General features: G+C 38.4%; 3 protein-coding genes across 8 annotated transcripts; 1 reads left to right on the forward strand and 2 right to left on the reverse strand.

Moving 5' to 3' along the window:
• Positions 1–376: 376 nt before the first annotated feature.
• LOC121794716 (LOB domain-containing protein 16-like) lies at positions 377–1,333 on the reverse strand. Of its 2 annotated transcripts, none has more exons than XM_042193005.1 (2): positions 962–1,333; positions 377–832 (listed from the first exon to the last, which is right to left on the reverse strand). In XM_042193005.1, the coding sequence occupies exons 1-2, from the start codon at positions 1,241–1,243 to the stop codon at positions 560–562; spliced, it is 555 nt and encodes a 184-aa protein (XP_042048939.1). In that variant the 5' UTR covers positions 1,244–1,333; the 3' UTR covers positions 377–559. The 2 variants fall into 2 exon arrangements, with proteins under 2 accessions (XP_042048939.1, XP_042048938.1); XM_042193004.1 differs by having other exon boundaries at positions 377–853.
• Positions 1,334–6,580: 5,247 nt separating this feature from the next.
• LOC121794416 (myosin-9-like) lies at positions 6,581–17,989 on the reverse strand. Of its 4 annotated transcripts, none has more exons than XM_042192568.1 (27): positions 17,630–17,989; positions 17,012–17,140; positions 16,440–16,583; positions 16,189–16,334; positions 15,952–16,108; positions 15,257–15,315; positions 15,009–15,165; positions 14,782–14,931; positions 14,566–14,702; positions 14,347–14,493; positions 14,155–14,256; positions 14,030–14,087; positions 13,846–13,947; positions 13,609–13,646; positions 13,387–13,513; positions 13,119–13,301; positions 12,881–13,012; positions 12,696–12,802; positions 12,556–12,616; positions 11,393–11,570; positions 11,000–11,205; positions 10,801–10,920; positions 10,333–10,431; positions 9,863–10,111; positions 9,633–9,772; positions 8,977–9,227; positions 6,581–8,701 (listed from the first exon to the last, which is right to left on the reverse strand). In XM_042192568.1, the coding sequence occupies exons 1-27, from the start codon at positions 17,630–17,632 to the stop codon at positions 8,649–8,651; spliced, it is 3,435 nt and encodes a 1,144-aa protein (XP_042048502.1). In that variant the 5' UTR covers positions 17,633–17,989; the 3' UTR covers positions 6,581–8,648. The 4 variants fall into 4 exon arrangements, 3 of the variants coding, with proteins under 3 accessions (XP_042048502.1, XP_042048504.1, XP_042048503.1); XM_042192570.1 differs by having other exon boundaries at positions 17,923–17,985; XR_006049289.1 differs by lacking the exons at positions 16,440–16,583; positions 17,012–17,140; positions 17,630–17,989 and having other exon boundaries at positions 6,581–6,930; positions 7,662–8,701; positions 16,189–16,344.
• A 499-nt stretch (positions 17,990–18,488) lies between these two features.
• Positions 18,489–20,294, forward strand: LOC121794420 (F-box/kelch-repeat protein OR23-like). Of its 2 annotated transcripts, XM_042192575.1 has the most exons (3): positions 18,489–18,667; positions 18,766–19,725; positions 19,932–20,294. In XM_042192575.1, exons 2-3 carry the CDS (start codon positions 18,818–18,820, stop codon positions 20,224–20,226), a joined length of 1,203 nt encoding a protein of 400 aa, XP_042048509.1. In that variant the 5' UTR covers positions 18,489–18,667; positions 18,766–18,817; the 3' UTR covers positions 20,227–20,294. The 2 variants fall into 2 exon arrangements, with proteins under 2 accessions (XP_042048509.1, XP_042048508.1); XM_042192574.1 differs by having other exon boundaries at positions 18,490–19,725.
• Positions 20,295–20,354: the final 60 nt, after the last annotated feature.

Below are 20,354 nucleotides of genomic sequence, written 5' to 3' on the forward strand. Positions count from 1 at the left end.
ACATGGTAAATTTACATCCCGATAAGGGAAAAATAGCCCCCCCTAGATCCGCCACTGTGTGAAAGCTAACTAATTCGAACAAAGTTTCATCAATAATCAATTCTCACATTAATACTTAAAATCGGATTGAATTTTCATAACTCGTAGAAAAAGTGATGTCAAATTAAACCATTTTATTTTTCCTTGTAATTCATGTATGCAATATTGTTGGTTTATTTAATTAGTTTTGTATACAGTAAGTAGGAGTAAAAGAGTAAAATATGCCCATTTCCTTTGGTTGGGAGAAAATTTTCTTTAAATGCCTCAATTATATGTGGCTCCAAATCATATATATTTCCATAATTAACGTGATTGATGTTGGCAAATAAAACAAAAACATATACTAGCACTATCCTATATCTCTGCAAAGAGAGGACTGAAATCATTGTATGTATATATATATAATTGCCTCTCTCATTTTCCATTATATACAAACCCCAATTCGAAGAGATTTTAGCCAGTGAGCATCATCATATATGGATCATCAGTTATCCCAACAACATTACACAAAAGTAAATAATCAATCTTGATTGTTGATCATTCTGAGAGCTAGCGCTTGGAGCTCGCTGAGATCAGTCTGAGAAGGTCTCTTCTTGGTGTAGTAGTGCTCAATATCTTCTCTGCTTTGGGTTTCTTGCTGGTCGATCGAGTCCAGTGAGCTCTGAGGCGATATGCTCGAGTAGAAATTACTGTAATTCGCTGCCGGAAATGGCCCCATTGCACCGCAATTCCATTGATTCTGATCACCATTCCGCATCACGTTTTGTGCTAGCTGCGCTTTCGCCTGCATCACCTGCGCTTGCAGATATGCCACCTGATATATAAAACTTAATTTTGTTAACAAATCATACTTCAATTTTAGGCAGGGCATTCATAAATTAATCATGAAATTGGAAGTGAGGTTAATTAGTTAATTAATTACCTGTTGTTGAAGGGCGAAGATATGAGCAACGCAGCCGTAGACAGGATCTCTGATTCTGGCCTGGGCTTCGTAGGCAATGGTGACGACGGCCTCGCAGCGGTCGGCGGCAGGCACGTGCAGAAGCAGCTTCGACACGTTGCTGGCGCCGAACACCTTGTGTATGGCGGCGAACCGCGCGGGGCCCTGCTCCGAGCAGAAATAAGGCGCGAACACGCAGTCCGCCGCGCATTTCCGCCGGAGGAACTTGCATGCGCCGCACGGAGATCCGCTGCCGCTCGCCATTGATAATATTGAAAATACAAGTGTGAAGATTGAAGGTGGTTTTGCAGGGAGGCCTTTTATAGAAAATTGAAGCGCACGAGCACACTAGAAAATGGCGCACATATATGAAGAGAGAGAAGGGGACATGGAAGGTCTGTGTGTTTGGTTTGAAGGAGACATTTCTTAATGGCTTATGCAATATGGGCTGGGTTTTCTTTTTCTTTTTCTTTTTCTTTTTTTTCCTATCTCATTTGTTTTAAATAACTAGTCTAGTGTGGGTGTTTTTGTTATTCTTGTCATAGTGTGTTCTATAATTGAGAGAGGGGTTTTTTATAATATCTTTTTATTGGATTGAAAATTATAATGTTGCCAACAAATTAATTAGCCTCCCCAACCACACTACTACTATTCATTTTGAGTATGATAGTTTTAGACTTCTGTTTATGCAATTTTAGTCTTCTATATGTGTTTTTATCAGCTTTGACTTTCTTATAACAAAGTGGTGTTTTTTCGTATTTTGATGTTAATAATTAAACAATTGGAGTATGATGGATACGACTCTTATAATTAAATCATTTGATATAGAGTTTCAGCATTCCATGTCTTTCTAATTTGCTCGGTTCTATCTTCAATTATTGAATTTTGCATTCTCGTGTGATTGGAATATACAATATCTATATCTATTTGGTGTCAATAGATACTTAGATTTATTAAATTATTTCATTAATATATTGCCAAATGATTACCCGCAATTAGGGTCGTGCGACGATACATAATGGAAGTAGTTAATTATTCCAAACAAAAGTGTTACTCCGTCATACTCCCTTCATCTCATTCAAGATGTCCATTTTTTTTAGTTTGTCTAACTTAAAATGTTCACATTCTATATTTTAAAATAAATTACTTTCTCATCTCCCCTTATTAAATATCCAATTACACTTTTACTCTCTACTTATTTCACTTAACAACTCATCCTAAATTCTCGTGCCACTCAAGAAAACGTGGACATCTTGAGTGAGACAGATGGAGTATTCACCAATATATACATACTCTATAAGAGCATCCTCAATGGTGCTCTTGGGCAAGAGCATCGTCCTTGCTGTCGGCAAGATCACAGATGTGCTCGCAGTTGCGCTCTTGCCGAAGAGCAGGGCGACGTGGCACCGTTCCATTGGGCGGTGATGCCCAATCACTCCATGCGCAATTGGGTGTGTTTTTATTCCGTTAAATTTATTATTTTTTTAAAATTCATAAAAAATCGAATATAATTTAGGAAAAAATCGGATTCCAAAAAATATAGCCGTTTTTCGACCTTTTTTAAAAACTTTTTGATTTTTTTTACATCAAATAGTAGTGATATCAGTCAATCTTCCTCATCAAATGTCAATTTTTACTTAAGGTAGATAGGTTTATCTTTAGAGCATCTCCAATAATAAGCGAGCGACCGGCTCGCCGATTTTTGGCGCTCGCCGGTCCGCTCGCCGAACTATTGCAGCCGGCGAGCGCCAAATCGGTGAGAATTTCGGCGAGCGCACGCCGATTCCCAGGCGCTCGCCGATCCGCTCGCCTCTATTGCAGCCTCCCGATCGGCGAGCGACCACTTGTTTTTTAAATTTTCGGAACTCATATATACGTGATTTGCAAGTCATTTTCATTCGCACCACTTGTTTTAACGAGTACTTTCTCTATCTTAATTTCTGTACAAGAGCAACAACGGGAAATGGATCTCAACAACGAGCCAACTTCAGGGACGAGCGGGTCTCAAACTCCCACGGTCCCCGTGGGAGGTGGATGGAGTCAGATGTCCGAGTACTACAACAACATGTACCATTGGCAGCAGATGATGCCCGGGATGGCATCTGAGGGTGGTATGCCGGGATGGCAGGGGATGCCGGGGGGTCCTGCGATGCAGGGGGTACCAGGGATGCAACCCTGGATGCCGATGATGCCGGGTGGGCACCCGGGATGCAGATGACGCCGGGGTACCGGGGATGCATGGGACGCCGGGGGAGGGGCGGGGATGCAGGGGACGCCGGGGGGCTCTGACGTCTATCGCCCCAGCTTTGATTTTGGTACTGCTTCTTCGCACACATCGACCCCAGCGGAGACGCAATTCCAGGGGATTGAGACCTTCTCCTTAGAGGAGTTGGGTATAGATCTCGGGGCACCGGACACTCCCGTGGGACGGGGTCGGGGCGCGCCCAAGAAGAAGAAGGGGAAGAAGGTGGTCGGTGAGTCATCGCAGCCGGAGGTACGGAGGAAGTGGACAGACGCAGAGAACGTCGCGCTGTCCAAGGCGTGGGTCAGTGTTTGCGATGACCTCCTCGCCTCGAACAATCAGAAGATCCTCAACTTGTGGGCTAAAATAGCAGCAGCCTACATGGCATTTTGCCCGGAGGGGAGGCCACACAGCGGGGAGGAGTGCCGGAAGGGGTGGGACCGAATCCGGGCTGGGGTCTCCCGATTTTCGGGCTTGTACACCAACGCCCTCCGAATGAAGTCCAGCGGCCAAACTGACGAGGACTGCAGGAGGCAGGCAGAGAAATAGTCCCCCCAGCCCGGCCTTTACAAGGACTTCACCTACCGGAACTGCTACGAGGTGCTAATGGACTCCGAGAAGTTTCGGGCAGGTGTCGATGCTGGCTGGCCAAAGAAGCAGCGCCTGAACTATACCGGTAATTACGCCGGCGACAGTAGCGGCGGTTCCCACGACCTCCCCGAAGATGCTCAGGAGACCCCGTCCCCTCCCGCGTTTACTCGCCGCACTCGCCCGGTTGGTCAAAGGCGGGCGCAACGGGCTCGCCCGAGGTCCCAGGAGGTCCAGTCGGCACCCCCCCGTTGACAGCTCGACAGATAAACTCGTCTTCTTGGCGCGTCAACAAGCGCGGGCTCAGATGATCCAGATCATAGATCAATGGAAGAATGCAACTGACCCCGAGGAGAAGAGTTTTTCCCACACGGTGCTCGTGAGTATGCGAGAGGATTTGAATCCCCCCGTGGCACAGGTGGGGGGCTCTGACGCGAGCTTAGATGCCGCAGATTTGGGGGTCCCGGATAGCGGCGATGACGGCGACGAGTGAGGCGGAGGCGGGGGAGTTTTTTAGAGTTTTTTAGAGTTTGAATCCCCCCGTGCGTGATTTGAATCCCCCCGGATAGCGGCAGATTTGAATCCCCCCGTGCGTGATTTTAGAGTTTTTTTTGTAATGGACTTTTTTTTTAATTTATGTACTTTTTTAATTTTTAATATTATTATTGCATTTTCCCGTATCTGTGTCGTAAGTGGAATTCCGTATTTAGTGTGATTGTTAATTATTTGTTTTTAGTGCTGATGATGTGGCTAGGCTATGGCTGGGCTATTGCTTGTCCAGTTGCTTGTCCTGATGATGTGTCAGGAGGGATTTTAGTGCTGATGATGTGGCAGAGGAGTTTGTGGCTGGGCTATTTGCTATTGGAGATGCTCTTATGGTTGTAATTCCGAATTTTGTAGCCTATATATATAAGCATGTTCTTGTGTCTTCAATTAGGAAGCAACAAGATTAATCAATTATGTAATTTTATTTATTTTTTAATAATTTGTAATATTATTTTGGATATTTTGAATGCATTTTAATATTGTGGAAATGTTTTTAATAATTGAAATATTTAAATTGGATGATAAAATGGTGGGACCCTTGAATAGTTTAAGAGTAAGGATTTGAGTGTTGTACTCTTGCGAAAAAGCAGGAAATTAAAAATGATTAAATGTGGATCGGGATCCTCGTCCCTCTAACAATGAGCCAAGTGAGAGTTAATTTGATAACGTAACTTGTGAATATAAGTATTATAAGCATAAAATCATGTACATATTTTTTCATAAATTACTATATTATGATGTTACATATTTTAATGTTTTATATAAGAATAATATATTGATTAGTCCGTGTATAATCAAATCTTAATCGTAAAGGTATACTGTATATGGATCAGATTGATTTGTAGCTAACTCAATAAAAATAATTTATCATAATTCATCAGTATTATGAAATTCATAACTTGTATACATACGGATTATAAAATTCATAAATTGTATATATAGCAAATGTATAAATATATATTCTGTGTTGTTTTGATAAAATAATGCTAGTAGTACTATTTTAGCTGTGACTAATGACTACATTCCATTATTTGAATCAAACGATCTCTTGGACTTTTGTGTTATCGCTTTTGGTTTTGATCATATGATTTGGTCTCTCAAATTGTTTAATATACTATAGAGTTTGTTTGAAAGGTTGTTCAAAAAAATATTTTTTTTGCGCCGAACGCCGCACCTTGGAACTGCTGCTAAATTTTGTTTACTTATTTATGCTTTCTGGAAATTGGATTAATATAGATTATTGACACGTAGGTGATGTATTCTTATAGGCTTTAATTTATAATACTACTATTGATTAGTGACAAATAAATTATAATGAAGCATGGTTCAATGTATTTGAATACAATTATACAAGTACCAAACCCTGAGAGAAGCTACGGTCATAATATGACCAGATATATTCGTAATTTTAGAAAATATTAAGTATATAATAAATTTGAATTAATATACATACTAGTTTCACATTCTCACAATTATTTTTTTTTAAAATTATGACTAGTCTATCGCTAATTAGCATTATTCCAAAACCTTTTACTTTGTTTGTAATGGGTTACTGCCCAATTCACTCACTTATTAAAATGCCCAAAAAGGGATAGCTTAAGGAATTAATCTAAATTAAAATATTAGTCCATTATAGTATTATTAGTTTGTAGAGTACTTTGTATAATGGAAAAGATGAGTTATGAATGTTGACTTTGGAGGTGAGTGAAGTAAAAAAGTTACAACTCCTAGGACTATTTTATTTGGGTTTGTGAGTTAATAAATGAGGTTGGAAATCGGATTGCAAAATTAATTGGCCATGAAATCAGTGCTATTTCCCCACTCGCTCTGTATTTCTCAGCACAATATTACAACATTGACTTGGGGCAACCTCGTGTATTTAAAACGAGTTTATTCAACAAAAATCTATTATTCAAACTATATATCAGATTAAGTAAATTTATAGCTGTACAAATTTTAAATCAGGTTTTATTTAGGGTTAATTACAAATTTTGTCCCCACTTTGACACTAATAGTATTTAAAATCAGAATGTGCAATATCTAAAAATTAGTAGGACGGAAAATCTAACTTTCAGGACAAATAATTTAATTAGTATTCCATGGAGGGACCTAAATGTTCAAAAAATAGTTCAGACATGAAAAGATATTGGAAAGACCTTGATATACAAAGTTGGTATAAATTAAAAAGCCATGACATTTTTTATAAGAACATCATAGCATTAATATAGCTCCCGATAAAATCTGTAATAAAGCATTTTATTTATTTACACATTCTTCACAATCACAAAATTAAAAGCGCAATGCGCAGAAATGTCATAAAATAAACCAAACCATAAAAACATTGATGTTAAACAGCAAAAAGGTCAAATGCTGTTTACAAATTGCATTGCAGCAAGCAAAAGCAATCAAATATCACATCCACAGATTAACATCTGAGTTCTACCTGCATATCATCAATAAATGATAACTGCATATTGATTGGAGCTGTCCATTGCCCCGAGAAACCGCCTGCATCATGGCAAGGCTCTGCTCTCGCTGCTACTCCGCCAGTTGAAGAATTGCACAGTTAACAAGCCTAAAAACAAGAAAGTTGTAGTATGTACAAACTGATGACAGGAAATTCTACTCGACTACAACTTACGTACTAATGTTGACCTCATCACAGCAAATACACAACGCTACATCTGCTAGCAAGTTAATTACATGCACATGTATCATTTGTATCGAAGATGAACTGCAAGACTCTAATAAACACGCAATACGTTAAATGGAAAAATAAAAGAAAGAGGTTAAAAGAATAGCCTGTCACAAGTCAGAGAACAGATGGGTGAAAAAGAGAGAAAGAAGTTTCTTAGAGCTAAAAGAGACGCAACAGTCAATAAAGACAGACCAAAGAAACAAACCATCCAATTGTCCCTACTTAAGGAGAGTACGGTCCAATGCACGAGTGAAGAAGAACCTTATTTCTAACAAATAGGAATCCAATAAAAACTTGGCAGGAGAATAAATAAGGCAGTGCCAACTAAAGCATATAATCGATCACAAGATATTTCGCTTTAAGAAATTCTCAGTACAAAGAAAATAGATGGGCGTAATTTTACCTTGTAGAAGTTGTACAAACAGAAGTGGAGATTAGGCATAATTTACATTTATTATAACATGATATCTGCAGCAGTGTTCAAAAGGAGAGACAGAAAAAATGCAGATTCATAATGTCATCAAAAGTCCAACTAGTACCACATATCATTTGTTAGAGGCTAACACTGCAGATTCGTAAAGTTTCCTTTTCTCTGATAAGATGCTTACCTGGAACCTCACTGCTACGGACAGAATACTTCCATATGGAGCTGATGGACTGTAGTAAACACCATTGGATGCACAGAGCTCCAGCTCTCACTAAAATTGTCCACTAAGATAACCGTGTCTAAAACTTAAATGAAAAACAAGTTGAACTTAAAAAGGAAAGGAACCTAAGCAGAGACGAGACATGACAAAAATTTGAAATCTTACAGAGGTTTAAAACATGAATGATGAGAATTTGACTTTACACTCAAAATATGCTTCTAATGCAATCCATCCGCAGATACTCATGATAAAAGGTGGACTCGTCTTGAAAGTGAGGGAGAGCTATAAAAAGTTGGGCTAACAGACATTAAGAAATGGAAGAACTAGATTTTATTAATCGACAGAATACATGCATAACAACAACTGGTATATATTGAAGATAAGATAAACTTTTTCGATGTATATAGAGGTATCGACTGTCTCAACCTTATGGCATGAATAAATGAATGGCAATGCAGAAGGAACTTACCAGTTACTGGATCTGTCGACAAACAACCTTTTCTCTGATAAAATAAACATTCAGATATGCTTTACACTGCCTAGGAAAACTATTATCACCAAATTGCAGAAAGCCAAACTAGATTGGGTCAAGATTCTGAGTTTTGCAGAGATCGTTACTGACTCAACAAATTTTATAAATCTCCAATTAAGTTATAATCATGCTAAACTAATTGACATATATGAAGCTGAATTAGATTTAACGACTGTATGCCAGTATTATTATAACCTGCATTATCGTGTCTGGTGTCAATTGGTTATGTAGAAGAAACTTATAAATGTGATGTTAAATTTTCTTTATATACATGTGTGATGTGTCAGTACAACAAGTGGGTGGTGTTCCGTGTTAATTGCGGTATCTGCTGTGACATATCAAATTGTTAAAATCTAGCCCAACTAATTTCTAACTAGGGAAGATATAGACACAACACACTGACAGAACAACTTCCATCAGAAAAAGTCATCGAATGCCCCCTCCCGATCATTTTTCCACTTTCCAGATCCTGCAAAATGCAACCATCAAGAGAAAAGAAAAGTATAATGTAGTTTCTTACCGCGATTTTATTCAAACAAAGAAGGGATAAAGATTTGAACCAAATGTGTTACATAGAAGACTAATGAGAAAATAACAAGAACAAAATGAAAAAATTACTCTTAATATTGATATCAAGAATTGGGACAAACATTTTAATTTCTATACGGTCGTATCGCAAGAGATAAATTTTGCCGGATCAAGTCCTAACTTCAGTGTTTGTGGCCTCTCAGGGACTAGACTGACCTGAAACCTCAGCTGCTGAAAGATCCTGAACAATGAGCTGAAGTGCACTAGAATTGGCAGAAGAAAAGTCTGCTGGAGTTGAAGCAGGGGCTGGGAATGTGAAATCAGAGTCGGAAGATGTCGTTTCTGAAGAGGTGGAAGAACTATCACCTTTTTCATCCTTAGTCACGATCCCCAAAGCTGAACTTGAGGTAGATGCACATAATACCATTTGTAGCTCTGAAAATTGACCAGAGATGTTGTACATCATCCTGAGGCACACTAGATCATATCCAATATTAGTTAAATGAAGCTGAGTTAACTTTATTATCAGAACAGAGAGTAATTTAAATCCATCAACCATATATTGATATGAATCCTTAATAAATATTAAATTTTCTTAAAAGGTAAAACTATATTTGATCATTTGCATAGTGAAGTAATTTTGACATAGCATCTCTAACATGGAATTTCAGCATCGTTAGATGGTGGCTGTCCAATCACATCAGAAAATACAGAGCTTCTTTTTTACACATCAACATTAAATTCAAGAGAAATAATAGCCTGTTTTCAGAGTATAGCTGGCATAATAATCATTTATCAAGAGAAAATCAAGAGGCATAAGCTCTCCAGGCAGAAAAATGATGAACGGCAATGGTTTTTAAGAGTTATGGTACCTATTCAGTGATTCCTGAAGTTGGTGAACTCTTCTTTCGGTTTCTTCTAACTTCATCCGCTTTCCGTCAACTGATTCCATAGCTTCAGTATACCGTCTCTCCATATCATCAGCCCGTTTCTTTTCAGATTTTAACAATCCCTGTGTATTAGATGGTACAGAGTAGTGCTGAATCAGTGAGAACAGAAAGCATTTACACAGGCTATAACAAATCAGGTTACAACAAGTTACCTTCAATCTCTCCACATCAGAATTTGAATCCTTAGTCATTCCTAATCCTTCTTCAACTGGAACCCCTCTCTCCTTCATGATTGAGAAGGCTTCATCGATTGCGATGCGAGCAGCGTCACTTGCGATATGAGCAGCTTGGCCCTCAAGCTTGCTAGCTCTTGCAGCTTCATCTTCAAGAAGACTATTTGTTTTATCGCCTTGGCTTTGCATTACATCCAATGACTGTTCCAGCTTTTTCTCCAAGGCAGCCTGGCACAGGAATTGTCAATCTTAATATAAAAAGCACTGAGTAAAAGGGCCTAGCATTGCATCTTGCAATAAGTTAATAGCATCAAAATATGTAAGTCATCTATAAAGCTGAGAAGGGAAAATATTCATCAGGGTATAATTGTGCCTCCTTATGCACATGCACACAGAGATACTGACTAAACTTTGCATAAACAGAAAGATGCAAAAGGAAAGTTATTAACTCGCATATGTCTCTCCATCTGTAACTGTGATCTCAGTTCATCCACTAGCTTTTCAAGCTTACTCTTTGCTTCCTGAAGTGCGCTTGTTTCTCTTGAAGCCTACAAATAGTAGATAAAACCATCACTAGTGTCAGATGATTGCTAAATCAAATATGAATATCCATTTTGCATTAATCATGCCCCTTTCCCTGTGTGGAAGAAGATAAGAACATAAAATGCAATGTTTTTGCACTAGAACCATAAAAAGGTCAATTTGAGAAATACAATGAACTAACGAGACATAACATAAATGCACATGCATTCCGTGGGAGTAGGTTCATGAGTTTCTGAATGAGATCAGCATCCTAAACTAAAATAATTAGATGAGATTTATATTGTTCAGTGTGACTGCCACGAGCGCTGTAAAATGTCAGGCTTACATTCATATGATCATAGCAAATCAAGGCTATATAAAACTTTTTGGCCTACCACTTTCAGTTGTCGAAGCTCTCTTGTAGCTGACACTCTCCTCCACCCACTTTGGATAAAAACCGTTGCCCTTATGGCTCGCCTAGCTTGTGAAAAAGCTCTATGGCCGCGCCACCGGGACTGAAAAAAGGGTCTATTATTCAAGGAGGGGCATCAATCTGCTCAGACTTTTGCAGAGAAAGCCTACAACTTAAATCACCTGTATAACAGTCGCTGTTTTGGTTTGTATTGTGAAATCATACTGCTTCCGTGCAGCCATTGCTCTTATTATTGCTTGCAGTGAAGTAGTTGCTCCCTTGAGTCTGTTGTAGTTCTGATTGAATTTATGCCATCTCCAATCTGTTTGGATTTTAAGAGCTGCTGCATCCTTTCTTACAACTTGGTAAAAATTGAAAGCAAGCATTCCTGTACCACGGAAGAAAAATGTGAGCTTGCATGATGGTTACAAGCTCAACATTAACTTGCTGAAAAACAAGGACAGCGATGAGCATGCACGGGGTAAGCTATTTTCAGTTAAGTTAGTCACAGAGTATGAATACAAAAAACAGGTTCCACTATATACACATTAGAAAATCGGCAAGTTGAAACAAACCTCTGCATATAGATTGAAGTACAACCGCTGCCTTAACTGTGGAAGAATAGTTTTGTCGGGCCCTATGAGTTTTAGTCTTTCTTTGTATTACCTTTGCTGCATCACCTAATTTTAATGCGCTGTGAGCATCTAAAGTAGCCAACTGACCAGCTCTGAGGAAGATCTTAGTTTTTCCAATCTACAATCACAAAATTATACTTTACATCATTTCTTGATAAACAAGAAGCAAACCCGTAAACCATAAGGCGACAAGATACAAAAGATTATTGTTAGAAATAAAAGAAAACCACGTTGAAGCTGGACAGACATTGCAAATGTTGGTAGAATTGCAAAAGAAAGATTTGAGCCACCGAGAAGAGAAGCTGTTTAACAGAAGGTCTTTGTTCCCCACACTTTTCGTATGTTCTATTACCCGCTAATCTATACTAATCTCTCAAAAAATTGTGGCACTGAGATATGGGAAGAGTAATAGAGTCTTGTGAGATGCGATTCGGGTAAAGAACAAGAAAGAAATAGTAAACTCAAAAATATACCAATCTTCTTTATACAAAACTTACCTATTATGACTAAGGGTGCAACATGACTAAGAATGTGCTACGAGAGAGTCCTCAAAGTCCGTATAGAGAGTCAGGTTAGTAAAAGGTTGTCTTTATTGATTTTTCTATTATAAAACTGAGTAAAAAGAAATTTCATTTTACAGACCTGATTTCCGGAACCTGGGATATGAAAATTCATTTCAGCCAAATGAACCTTCACAAACTGTTTTCTTAACTGTGCCAGAACAGAAGATGCCAAGAAGACAAAAAGACTGTATTTGAACATTGTTTATTCTTATTGGTATCAATTATGACTGAGGCCTCAAGATCAACATTTCTGTCTAGGATAAAAATTGAATTTTTTGCAAACTGAATAGTGTATTTCAGGCAGTTTTTCCAACTGTTTACTGAAAATCCGTTCCGTCAAAGATGCTACTGAAGATTTATAAACCAGAATAGCTTCAACTCTATTTTAAAATAAATGTAATTAAGAATTGAACACACATATAATGTGACAAAAGAAAGGTAAAGAAAAAAAGCAAGAGAGAAAATGGGCACTTAATTTCTCTGTATTCCATTTTTCGGGTAAAGGAAAACTCAATGTTGAGCATAAAAAGAAATTAATACCTGAGCTCCATCAATGCCCATCTTCTCTAAAATCCTTTTGGATGCATCTTTTGTACCAATTCTGCTCGTGTGGGGAGAAAAGAGTTAATTTCATCAGGGTAATCACATAAGATCATAAATATATCAAATGAACGACTTACTCTCCTTCCAACTCTGGCACCAGAGTAGAAAACCGTTGAAAAAAATCATCAAATGTCTTATGAGTAGGATAACCGGATAAATTAATTTTAATTGCCTCTAAAACACCCTGCCAGTAGACAAAAGATATTACTAAGTTTGGGAAGCATATAGAAATTTTTGAATGACTACAAGTAAGAGCACTCACACCGCAACGAAGTTGCTGCATAACATCTTCCTTTTGAAAAATACAAGGCTTGAAAAGGGTATTAGGTTTCACGCATCTAATGTAGTGAGGTTCTGTGGAATTCAGTGTCTCCATCAATTGTTGGAGTTGAGACTGTACCAATTAACCAATCTATCAGTTTCAACCTTCTTTAAAGAAAGAAGCTGTGACAAATAAGTTAGAACAGTAGTGAACGAAAAGAAAGAGAAAAGAAACATACCTTAAAGCGAGAGCCTATTGATGAAAATTTAGAAGACTTGTTTGAAGATTTGGTTGTCTCTTCAGGAATTGGAGGAAACAGTTCTACTACAAATGGGCATTTCGAAGCAGTTAGCAGGTCCTGATGTTCGGGGACGACATAGTCTTTGTTTTTGTCCAAAAACTGATCACATTGGTATTGAACCTTGGCGCAAAAGCAAAATAAAAAAATTCAATAAAATTGAAAAACCCAAAACTATACTCTAGAAAAATAAATATATCCAGTTTACCTCTCCAGCATAATGAACAATTGCGAAATCAGTACGTGACAATTTCGGTTTGATGAAACGTTTGTTGGTTTTAAATATCTGATAAAGCTTTTCTGCAAATGTTTCAGGTGTGGACTTTGGGAACATACTGGAAACAGAAAAGATAAAATTAGTCCGTAATCACAGAAATTTAAAGCACATATCCTTTCCAAGCTACCTAAAGGAAGACATTTGTTACCGTACCAGGCCTCATCAAGAAGAGCAATGATTCCTCCAGGTTTCTGCATCCAATCAAAAGCAATTATAAGAAGGCTTGCTCTTGCTGCAGATTCTACAGTTGAAATATAAGGAAGAGTACAGTCGACAAATTACATGGGAAGTTCCAAACACTAGACCATGTCTACGTTTATGTGCAAACTACAAAGTGATAACAAAATAATGTAGCCTAGAGCTAAATGGTTTGGTATTATAGAGAGAAACCTTCTCTATAAGATCTAGAACATCTTGGTTATCCACGAAGTCTATGTAGCTCCAGGAAATCTCTTCTTTGGTGTATTCCTCCTGCTCCATCTTAAAAACATGCTGAATAAAGAACAAAAGAAAATTTTAGTACTGTGCTGAGAATAGATTTATCAGCTGCTAAAAAGGATGTCAAATTGAATACCTGATTAAAATGTTGTTGTAGCTTTTCATTGGTAAAATTAATGCAAAATTGTTCGAAACTGCATCCATAAACTTTTAGTTATTTCGGATGCCTATACAGAGTTTCTCTAAACAATCAAATCTTACCTATTAGTTTTAAAACTTTCAAAACCATAAATGTCGAGGATTCCAATCAGACTTTTCGAAGATGGATCTTGCCCGATGGATAAATTTATTTTTTCCACCAACCTACATATGCAGACCACATAATATTAGCTAAACCAGAGAAGGAATTTTCAGAAATGTTAAAGTCTAGCGCATGGTTCATAAATATCATACCAGTTAAACAAGCGAGAATAAATCGTCTTAGCTAATCCATCCCTACTAACTATTGCACCATCAGGATCAAGACATCTTTTGATAACTTCTTCTGGAGTGACCATCACACGCCTCAATAATGCATCTTCCAGAGCTTCAGAATCGCACCTAATATCGAAATTATTACACTAATCAGAAGAAAAAAAAAGAGTGTTGCAAGTATAAATGTCCCATTCATACATTAACAGCTCTGCTGCAGTCTGGAGATGGAACTTTGATTTCTCATCCTCGAGGACAGATGAATCAATCTCTTCCCCCTTGGCGAATCTAACATTACCAAGATGGAGAATAGATGCAACAATTCTGAAGATTGAGTCCTGTAGAATAAGAAAATATGAACTACTGGCAAGAGGAGAGCTATGGGACAAATGAGATCCTAATTTGTTACAAATGCACCTGCTCTTCTTGACTGATTCCAACAACATCCATTGCCTTCCTTGTTGCCAAATAATCATGAGCATCATCCACATCATCTAGTGCAAAGCAAGTAGATTGGTTTAAGTAGTGAAATGTCTGTGGATGTCCCAGCTTATACTTCTTAATTTCCTGACAAAAAAAATCAGAAATGTGATGACTGTCTTTTGAAAAAATAGATGCAGCAAGAACTTGTAAAAGCGGATTACCTCTTGTGCTGCACACAAAAGGTAAAAACAGTGGTAATTGCGCTCAGGATCAGAAATTTGGCAGACACGAGATCTCTCAAGAAGATATGTCCTGATGGCTGCCCCTGATATTTTTGCATGATGGTCGAACTGGAGTTCAACAAATTTACCGAATCGGCTGCAGCATCAGACCTTAGTGAGCAATTAAAATGCAGAACGCTATTATTCAAATTCGAAACTTTTGATGCAGGATCCAAGCAAGGTCTCACCTAGAATTGTCATTTCTGACAGTCTTGGCATTCCCAAATGCTTCAAGGACTGGATTTGACTGAACAGAACCACTAAAATAAGCTTTCCATAAATAGATGTAAATGTAGAAGTAGATATCCTATTACAGAGCGTGTCAATATTAACTACTAGTCTTAACATTTCCAGACAAAAACCTATTTGCTTTGATAACTTTCAGGAAGTACTTCGCATAAATCTTTTAAAAGACAACCTTATCTTGAAAGCTTGCATGCTACTCTCCCTATATTCTCAAATTCATAGTTGTATTGAAAAACTGAACAAGGGAAAATTTGGCAGTTTGGAGTCATTTTCGCTATAATAAATTTCGTATACCCACTTATTCGGGGACAATACTTTCTCAAATTAGGACACTTATTCGACAATGGAGGATGTATTTCTTCACCACATTTTCAAATTGCACCATACCGGTCAAACAATATGCATTTTATTTCCAGAAACACCTTTTACTGTACATATGAGTAAAAAAATAGCACACTCAAGAAAAAGAGACATCGGCAATCTACCAGTTCAAGTCAAACTTTGCTACTTACTACTTCAAAGGCTTTATCATTATACCATATTCAACAAGAGAACCGTTTCAAGAAAATATTTTGAAAGAAAAGAAACAATGAATAATAATCAGTGATTAAACAGAAACTTAGATGAAAAAACCTACCTCAAGAACTTGTTGTTCTACTGATCTCCCTTCGCCTCCTTTATGGCCACCCAAATAAGCAAGATATTGCATAAGCATCTTCGTAGTTTCAGTCTTACCGGCACCACTTTCTCCGCTTACCAGTATTGAGTTACTTTTTCCCTCAATCATCATTTCCCTATTTAGCTTACAAGACTCAGGCATGGAATTTCATTGACAAAACTATCAAGAAAAAGAGTGTGGAAAACTATATAGCACCTGAAGGCAGCCTCTCCAATCGCATATACATGTGGACTCAGTTCACCAAATGATGCTCTGTGGTATCGTTCCATCATCTGTCCATCGTATAAGTCGGGAAGTCTTTGAAACGGGTTAACAGCAATAAGAATTCCCCCACTATAAGTCTGCAAAAATAGTGTGAAATGAAGATGCTCATGGATCAATAGTAAGCATACCAGAATGTACGTAGATTGAACATAAAAGTTAAAGGGAAGAGAATGTCATCTTACATAAATCTTATTGACCTGGTATCTCTTATCCAAGTTATGCAGAACTGCAGGTTCATTCATATACGAAAGTTGGGTCATGTCGTCGAATCCCTCAGCAGGATCATCTTCATCTTTCGGGTATGTTTTGGATATGCTAGCAGTAAGCTTAACAATGGAAAGAGTAAAACAGATGTCAAGTGTCAAAAACAGGCAACATTTTGACAGTTCGAATATCAATTTGGAAAAATAATAAGAAGAAAATCATACTAGACTGGAGTTTGATTAACCTTGACAGACTTAGTGTACTAAGTTAAAGCAGTGTGCATCAGAACAAAAGTATGTCTATTACACCAAATTATGGAAACTTCTCTTCTATGTTTCAGTGGAAACAAATCTTGTTGGAAAATTATCATTTCTTTAAATGTCAAGAATGACTTTCTGATCTATAGAATACAAGCTATGAGATATTTGATTGAGGTGGATATATACTATAGCTTTTTTCAGAGATATGCCTTCCTTTACAGCATATATAACACAACACCATCTCAATACAGAAGAGGAAAGCTTCAGCTAAAAAACAAAAGCTATTTTACCGTCCTTTCATCAGATGTTTGAACTTCAACTTCGTCCCCATTAATCTTTACCACTTTCCCATCAATCCAAACAACCTCCGGATCCTCAACCCAAATGTGAGAACCTTCATATACTTTGGGTGGGTTGCCCTGCAAGAAATATTGAGCTTCAGCTGGAAGTAAGTGCATAAGTTGCACACAAGAGACGTCTATGATATAAAGTATCTAGGCAAAACTCAGTTCTTCACATTCAGAGATACAGCTGTTCAACAACAAGAAACTTCACTTAATAATGATTCCTGAAATTCTACAACAAAATGAAGTTAAAACATCATCATTATCATGCTTCCCCAATATTTTAATATCACTATTTCTATGCCAACTTTCATTCATTTCTTTTTGTTTTTCAAATGTAAGGAATATTCAGGAGCCTTGGATGAAATCAAACACCAATCTTCTAACTATGAATATATGACCTAATCTATGAAGAAAATTGAAGATCACAAAACGTGATTCGGGCAAGATTTCAGCAAGAGTTTCAAACGATATTCATAATCTTCATGCAATTATGTGTTTAGAACACATTAAAAACGCATACCCAAATCTAAATCGACACAATCGCCTGTACCAACAACATACCATCTTATTTCAGGAACCAAAAGTTGAACCCAAATTCGTGATCACAGTTTCGAACACAATTTCCAAAATCTGCGAAACGAATAATATGTTTCCGTCGAAAAGGGTCTGTTCGAATTGGGGTATCTTAAAACGGGGCAGAGAACACATAAGCAAAATCTCCAGCGATCTGAGTGTATATTTTTTAATTTAATTTTTTAAAATTTTTTTCTTTTTTTTTTGGGTTTTGATCGGTGAAAGGGTGAGAGTAGGAGTGAGAAAGGGTTAGTGGAGAAGAGCGACATTGAAAAACCTACGTTTTCGGAGCCGTTGAATCCTTCTGTGGATGCTGTTGATGCAGAGGTTTTTTGGCGGGGAAGAGAGAGAAACTCTCTCATATAAATACATATTCTAGAGAGAGATAATCGCCGACCATGTATTTATTACTGAACTTTCTATTTTAATTTCAACACTTCAAAATCTTATCTTATCTAGTTGAAATATTAAATATGTGCTTCTATTATATTTTGTTTTGTCTATTTTTCCTGATAATTTATTGAATAATTCTCAAAATAATTAGCAAGGAAAACTCATCGAGTTATGCCCATTATTCAAAATCCAATCATGTTTGGTTCAATTTACATTTTCGACATAAATCAAATTCAAGTTTGGAACTAATTGGTTGTTTACATTTCTAATCTTGAGCAAAGACAAACATCAAGAGTATATTTTAGTAGTCAAATATTTACATAGTTAAATTATGTGAAAATATGATCTTAAACTTGAGAAGTTCTTTAGATAATGTCGATGGAGACTAAATTATACTCCAATTAAAGCTTCCTTTTGAATTTATTGTAACGATATTTTATCGATATAAAATCTAAATTTCCCAATTGAGTTGTGTTTGCACTTTGCCTAATTAGAGCACTGTTGTCTGAGCAACAGAAAAGAGATCCCTGGCAACCACAAAAATGGCGTTTCCTTCGTCAATGATATTGAAAGGTTGGCGATCAAGAAACCGCCATTACCATTTCTCTTTCCATAAATTTACACTAGAAAAAGGTTGAATCTTCCACCCTGCACCACCGCTTGTACATACACTTGCTTATATCCTGTACATACGACACTTTCTCACTCTCCCTCTATTCAATCTGGCGCAGCTGCGGACGATCGTAGGCGATTATTAATTTGTTCAAATCAATTGATCCAGAAATGGCTCCACCGCTATCGTCAGACGAGTTTGGGCTCCAAACCCTAACCCTAATTCCGGGCCTCCCAAACGACGTCGGAGCGTTGATTCTCGCATTCGTTCCTTACTGTCACCACGCGCGCCTCAAAGTTACCTGCAAATCGTGGAGGCGCTTCTTCTCCTCGAAAGCCCTAATTTCCCTCCGCCAGAATTACGTGGTGGCACCGAAATTGCTCTGTATTTTCCCGCAGGATCCTTCAATTTCGCAACCGTATCTGTTCGACCCGAAGAATATGTGGTGGTGCCCGCTTCCGCTGATGCCCTGTAACCCGCACGTGTATGGGCTGACGAATTTCATCTCCGTCGCGGTTGGGCCCCACCTCTACGTCCTCGGCGGGTCCCTCTTCGACACCCGGTCGTTCCCCCTGGATCGGCCATCGCCGTCTTCCTCAGTGTATCGTTTCGATTTCGGGGCGTTCTCTTGGGAATCGGTGTCCCCAATGATCACACCGCGGGGCAGTTTCGCGTGCGCGGCAGTGCCTGAGCGCGGGAAGATATTGGTGGCCGGGGGTGGGTCCCGGCACACGATGTTTGGGGCGGCTGGGAGTAGGATGAGCTCGGTCGAGATGTATGACATAGGGAATGACGAGTGGGTGGCGTTGGATGGTTTGCCCAGGTTCCGAGCCGGGTGTGTTGGGTTTTACATTGGGAGGGAGTTTTGGGTGATGGGAGGATACGGGGAGTCGAGGACGGTCCTGGGCGTATTTCCGGTGGATGAGTATTATAGGGATACAGTGGTGATGGAGGTGACGAATGGCGGGAAGTGGAGGGAGCTTGGAGATATGTGGGAGGAAGGGGAAAGGAGGAGGCTGGGGAAGATTGTTGTGGCTCAAGGGGAAATATTCATGCTTGACAGAGGTGAAATATTCAGGTAAATTGTGTTGCCTTGTGTTTTGTTATGGACTTCAGTTTTCTGTTATTGCAAGCATTGAAAAGACTTTTGAATGTAGAATGTCTAATGCATAGGGCATTGTCATTTGCTGTTATGTTTCTAGTTAGTTAAAATTGGTGTGCTTAGTTTTGGTGTTGGATGTGAATCAGAAACTGAAAAAACATTTGGTGTGGTGATATTGATAGGTATGATAAGAGTTCGAATCGTTGGGGAAAGGAGACTCGTGTGCCAAAGAAGGTGAGTGATGATGCATCAGTTGGGTTTGTTGGGTTGGAGGAGGAGCTCTACTTGATCACCCTTTTGAGTGCGAGTGAGCCGACAACAACAGCCACAAGATCACGGCAGCACAAGAGGTCATCAACGCTGTTAATGCAGATATATAATCCTTGGCAGAGTAGATGGAGGTCAGTTATTGTAAAGCCACCTTTTCATCAGTCCTTAGATTTTAGAACAACTGTAATGTGCCCCATCCGATTGTAGATCTTTTTCTTCTCATTGGGAATACTTATGATCATTGTTTGTTGCAATAAATCCCAATCTCATCATCATCATCACCATCATCACCACCCATATATGTATTTCCAAGTTGGTATATAATTCAATGGATT

This window comes from Salvia splendens, chromosome 3 (genome assembly GCF_004379255.2).
Source record: "Salvia splendens isolate huo1 chromosome 3, SspV2, whole genome shotgun sequence".
Lineage (NCBI taxonomy): Eukaryota > Viridiplantae > Streptophyta > Magnoliopsida > Lamiales > Lamiaceae > Salvia > Salvia splendens.